General features: G+C 38.0%; 1 protein-coding gene across 1 annotated transcript in view; it reads left to right on the top strand.

Moving 5' to 3' along the window:
• Window positions 1-3175, top strand: part of HTRA4 (HtrA serine peptidase 4) — an 88672-nt gene extending 85497 nt beyond the window's left edge. The window contains exon 9 of the mRNA XM_088480391.1: window positions 290-3175. Coding sequence (XP_088336517.1) covers window positions 290-455 — 166 coding nt within the window. The 3' untranslated portion in view covers window positions 456-3175. The remainder of the gene's footprint in view (window positions 1-289) is intronic.
• The last annotated feature ends 3190 nt before the right edge of the window (window positions 3176-6365 follow it).

A 6365-nucleotide genomic window follows, 5' to 3' on the forward strand; every position in this document is an offset into this window, starting at 1 on the left:
ATTGATTGCAAAATTTTATTGCATTTATATATTATTATCAGTAATTGGGAGTTGTGCACCTGAGATTTGTCTGTTTCTGTACCTATAAGCATAATAAGGCAGCAAAGAATGGTAATGGTGGGACAGTGGTACAGAGGCAGCAGTGAGAAAAAGGAAGGTGTGAGAAGTGAAAGACTGTAGAACATGATGTTGGAGAGAGATGAGGCATAATTCAGTTATTACTGACCTTTGCATAATTTAAAGCACGATTTCCCTAACTTCCAATGCTTTGTCTTATTGTCCTGTGTAGTGCGGGTATGAAGGATCATGATGTTATTATCAGCATTAATGGAAAGATGGTGACCAACACTGAGGAGGTGAGCGAAGCAGTGAAGATCAGTGAAACGCTATCCATTGTGGTGCGGCGAGGCAATGAAGATATCATCCTTAATGTTGAGCCTGAGGAGATGGGCTAGAACCAACCAGCTCTTCCAATCCTTCATTAGGATCTCTGTTCTCCTCACTGTGTCTTGTGCACAGACGTTGGAACTCCCCCCTTGGCTCAGATTCTGAACTCCCATTGGATGGGAACTAATTCCTTCACAGAATAATCTAGTCACTCACAGGTTTTGGAGGAGGAGGAGGAGTTTCCCACTAACACAAATATACATGATTACATAGAGAACAGATCTCCAATGGATATTCAAATTATTCCTTTGTCAAACTTAATATTCAGTGACTATGGGAATTGCATTAACAGAACCCATGAGGGGACCACACATATGAAGTATATTACACATTCTCATAAAGAAAACAAAATGGTGACCATATCACAGATATTATATATAAAAGAACTTGTAAAGCTGGGAGACAAGAAACACTATTATGACAGTAATGCAGTCACCTACTACAAAATGTTTAGTAGCAATGTATCGTATAAGTATATTGCTGTGTAAAATTGCTGTGACACATTACCTGTTAGTATAGAGACATAATCTTATATTATTCTTGACAATATATAGCAGAATAGGATTCTGGGAATGGACAGGCTACTAAGCTAAACACATAGCAGACACTATGAGCTATAAAAAACAGGGTTGTGCCTTACTAGTATATTTAACTGCCATGCCTTCATTATTTAGCCAAAGATAAAAATTATTACAGAAACACCACCACACAATATAACATCCCCACATGTAAGGGATAGAACAGCAACACACTGACCAGGCTACAGGTAGACTGCAAACTATAGGCTGGTAAACTGGGACTGGATCTGGCTGTGGGAAGATGAGATTTATATCTGTCCCAACATTTTAAATCACAAAAAGAAGTTATAATAATAAAGCTTATTATATGAAACTACAGACACAAGCACTTCAAATACAGCGGATGTTATTAAACAATTTATCGCCAATACGCAAACAATACTTACAATCTGCACATAAAACCCCAACAATTGAACATTTTGGAAGAAAAGGGAAGAGACAATTGGTTGGAGAAGATGGACAGTAGGAAGATAATACTGTATTTACTTATAAAGACTTTGTTTGCATGTAAGGTATTGTTTTATCTATAGTGTATATTATATATTGTATGTCTAAAAGTGTATAAAATTTAGTAACCAGCTACTGACATTTAAACATCAGCCCCAATCAAGGGTGAAATAATATGAGACAGGCCAGGGCGTGCTACGTACATTTCTAGTGCTAAATAATGTGTGTGGAATAAAGTAATCCTATTGTAAATTATATAGAAAACACCAAAGAGTTCTGTGATCATATGGGGCTGATAGCCATTGGCTTATATACAATATACAGAAATCCATGTGTAATAGATATACAGTATGGATCATTATTAGGAACTGCAGCAGTACTGGGATAAATGCAAGTACGAATATAAGCCCCTTTGTCTTTGAAAACCTTGTGGTATTGTTCATGAGGTTTCCAATCTGGATAAGATATAATTGTATTTAGGTGGTTTTGTCATTAGTCTTTGGATTCCATCAATGTTTGTTATGACAGCTATACAAAGGTCTGTGTTTCAGTCGGCTCATCCAAACACAAGGCTAAATTTACTATGCGGTGGGTTCTAAACCCCGGCAGTTCGGTGGCAGGTTGATGGTGGGTTCTAAATGACACCAAAACGGACTAGTAATTTTAGCCCTAGCCCTGTTCTATTCTATTGTTTTAACAGTGGTTTTGGCCTTCGTAAATCTGTGGATAGCAAAACCACCACCAAACTGTCAGGGTTTAGAACCCGCCGCTTAGTAAATTTTGCCTACAGTATTTTTTATTGGATCTCAGCTTTCTACAGAAACCTTTTGAGAGCCGAGATATTACTGAATGACCTACTGTACACAGCCTGTTAGAATATGCATTTACAACAGGTCTTGTATGCCGGATAACTTACAGATATCAGAGTGTGTCACTATTAGCCATCCTTTACATATAGCCAATATAGGTTATAGTCCTTCCATGACCTGCAATATGCTCGGTTTATAAAGTTTACCCTACACTTATTTTTGAATAAAATAAGATTAAAAAAAAAAAAAAAAAGTTCTAGGAAACTATTTTCAGGTATCCCATCACTTTGGGCAGATCTGAGATGGGGAGTACAAGCAAAATCAGTTTCATATTTTGGGTGGGGAAAAAAGGGGCCCATGCTGGGTAAACCAGATCATATAAGAGCCTGCCAGATGTCCACACGCATTGCCATTGTACATTCTCTTACTAAGGAACATGCGTGCACTTTATAATGATACTGAGTATCTATGCACACTTGCATCCCTTAGTTAGAAGTCTAGGTACATACTGATATCAGATTCCTTAAATCCCTATAATAAGCATTCTCCACCATAACCGTACACCCAAGGTCATTCTACTACCACGTAATGAGCATCACCCTGAGCACAGATTTGTGTCTCAGAGGTCTACAGTCACGTAGAAGAGTTTTGCTCTGGACTGGTCTATGGTCATCTTCCAGGGTGAAAAACATTGGTCTTCAAAGCCATTTTGTCAGTTTTCAGTTTTTCAAATATGACATGTTAAATACAAACATAAACTGTGGCATTTGAGTTAAAAGTTTACATATAGCATTTATCTATTCAAATATTGTGACTTTTGACTATTTTCTTACGCAATTACATTATATATGTTTTAACTCTTCTGTATTATGATGTAATTACATTTTACTAATACAACCGTTATTTGTTATATACATGTCCATCTTTTATTTAGCTATTTTTGTGTTGCACACAGGATCGATAACTAACTTGGCATTGTTGTGACACAAATGGATTGTTAAACATCTATAACTGTGATGGGCAACAGGCACCACGTGGGCCTCATGCGTCCATCCTGCCAAGCGCTCACATACTGCCCCCTGCCTGTTACTGCTTTCTGACTCATCAATCGGTTACTCTGGTTAGGTCACATTGGCCCCAGCTCTCATGTACTGCTTTATGTCACACCGAGCTTCACCCATAGACACAGCTGGTATTATAAGCTAAGTAGATAAAGCATACCAAGCATTAAGCAGAGAATAAAAGCAAACTTGATTTTATACTTCCCCCTAGCGCAGCATCACATGACCCAATATGTACAAGTCAGTGTGGTCACCCAATGCCAAAAGCAAATCTAAGACGAGAAGAGGAGGGGTGCACTGTCTGCCTCACGTGGCCTATCTCTAAGGACAAACACTGGGATTCTAGAAATTCCAAGTGCCTGATGTTAGAAAAAAAAAAAATCAAAAAACAATTGCCTAAATAATAATAAAATTACAATAGTCCTATGGGTTTCCTGCACTACTGATTAGACTATGCTGTAGCCAGCATGGCAGAAAGTCCCTGGCCTGGTCTTCAAGATAATCTTTTGTCAATATAATTTTATCTGTGTGTGCTGCCCTTGAATGCAAAAAAAACAACAAGACAAAAAGGAGAAAAAGAGTGATCTTTCTTGGTGGAACCATAAGTGTCAATAAAAAGTAACATGAGTTCTAGGATCTTATATACTGTATAGAAGCAAATTTAAAACATTATTGATATTATTGACAAGTGAAAGTGATTGTTAGGTTGGGTACACACTAGACGATGTGTGTACCCAGCGACAGCAGATGCGATGGCACGACATATTGGGCAGTCCGTACACACTGCACGATCTGGTGTATGATCGCCCAATTTGTCGTTCCCCCGCCACATCCAGAAGCATGGTGTTGGCCGCCGGATCTTCTGATCTGCCATGCATGCACAGCAGATCAAATGATGTGACGAACGCGTATGGGAGCGTGCAATCACCCGTACACACTGAGCGGCATGGCCGATATATCGCTCCGATACGCGTCAGAACAATATATCGTCCAGTATATCGCTTAGTGTGTACCCAGCTTAAGTTTTTCTTTTTCTAAGTATGTGATTATCTGGAATTGAGAACTCTAATTAGAGAATTAATAGAATATTAATCCTAAAAGACTACCTACAGTAAAAGCTATGGCTACAGAAATATACGAACAAACTGTGGATGAGAAATCCCCATACTATCACTCATATGAATACATAAAGTACATCCTGATTATCTACAGCCTCAATATAAAATGAAATCTCATTATTATTGAAGAGTCTCCCGTAAGGAAGGATGATATAAAACACCTATTGCCAGACATCACGCTTCCTATTTCAGCAAATGCTGATACAATATTAAATAAATCCAAAAAATGCCTGCAAAAATGTATGATTGACAAGGCATAAAATATACAAAACACAATATTATAAACAGCGGTGACTACCAAGAAAAGAGATATTAACAGTTTGTTAAACACTATAATAAACATACTACTGCGAAAGTGACAACTTCTTCATAGCAACATACACAGAAAGATAGGCAGAAACTTTGCGATTTATTAAAACATAGGGACATTTCAATTAAAATGAATCAGGAAAAAAAAAAAGAATTGCAGAAGACAAATGTGTATATTCAGCAATACGCAGAGTCGTGCACCTCATCAGTGTGCACTTGTACCTACACTACACTAGGTGCACAAGACATACCTGGAAATAAGTGCATCTTCACCTGTGTCCAACTCAACATAGCGTGCGGTTCAATTAGCATGCCCTCACTAGAATTAGCCTATGTGAGCTCACCCCTCTTAAGCCTCTTCTATTGCAAGTGTAGATCTGATTGGACTCTGCGTCACCCCTACTTACGTACACTTGTTTCCAGAGCATGCATGCAGATCTGCATCAGTCCCAAAGTGTCTATAATTTAGGAACTAACCGAGAGGCTCCTTTTTATATCATGATTACAGTTTGTGGAGGTTTTCGGGCAATGGAAAACCCTCCTAAGTGCATGCCTGCCCACTTTCCTCTAAAGGAAAGGGCTGTGTGATTCCTACTTAAAGAGGTGCTCGGGAGAGAACATAGTACCTATGCTTTATTGCTGTACTTTATTAATGTGATCTATTCTTTATTGCTGTACATTATCAATGTGATTAATGTACGTGTTGGTCTTTTGAAAGGCTGTCCATGACTGGACAGCAGTATTGAGCGCAACAAACTATTTTTAATAAGACCTAGCTTTGAAAGGTTGTTTTAGCTGTATTAAGAGGAAGCAAAGCTCTTCATATTTCCTTCCAAGTGCCTTTCTGTAGAGGTAGGTCCATAATGGGGACATTTACTGTTTGAATGACATAGCACAGCTATACAACTCTCTAATGTTATACATGCTGTGGCCTTCCCATTGTACAAGCACTTGTATACTTCACTGCTAGCCAGGGAACAGTGCATTATGCAGCCACTGTACAATAAACCACACACTTACCTTACCCTTGTTTACATAAAAACCACTAATTTGCTGGTTTCCCCCTACCTGTCAGGAGTTAGCATGCATTATGTGCATCTTACGTTGATAATTCACCCAATCACTTTGCAGGTAAATGTATAGGGATGATGCTGAAAAAGAAGGAGATAGTGAATACCAATACAGAATGGTTTTATTTTTGTATTCTTCTGCTATAAAACTTGAACCTGGATCTACGATCACAACTAAGCTGCAGTAAGTACTATGCTGCTCTGAGCGCATGGTATATTACATGCAGAGAAGTAGCATTCTGTAAAGAGACTCTTACGTGTTTATATTCAGTGGTAGTACACACACACACTAATATATATATATATATATATATATATATATATATATATATATATATACACACATATACATACATACACACACACACACACACACATATATATAGTCAGGTGCATAAATATTGGGACATTGACAGAATTTTCATATTTTGGCCTCTATTCACCAGCACAATGGCTTTGAAATGAAACAAACAAGATGTGCTTTAACTGTAGACTTTCAGATTTAATTTGAGGGTAATTACATCCA

This window comes from Taudactylus pleione, unplaced genomic scaffold (genome assembly GCF_031769625.1).
Source record: "Taudactylus pleione unplaced genomic scaffold, aTauple2 ptg000253l, whole genome shotgun sequence".
Lineage (NCBI taxonomy): Eukaryota > Metazoa > Chordata > Amphibia > Anura > Myobatrachidae > Taudactylus > Taudactylus pleione.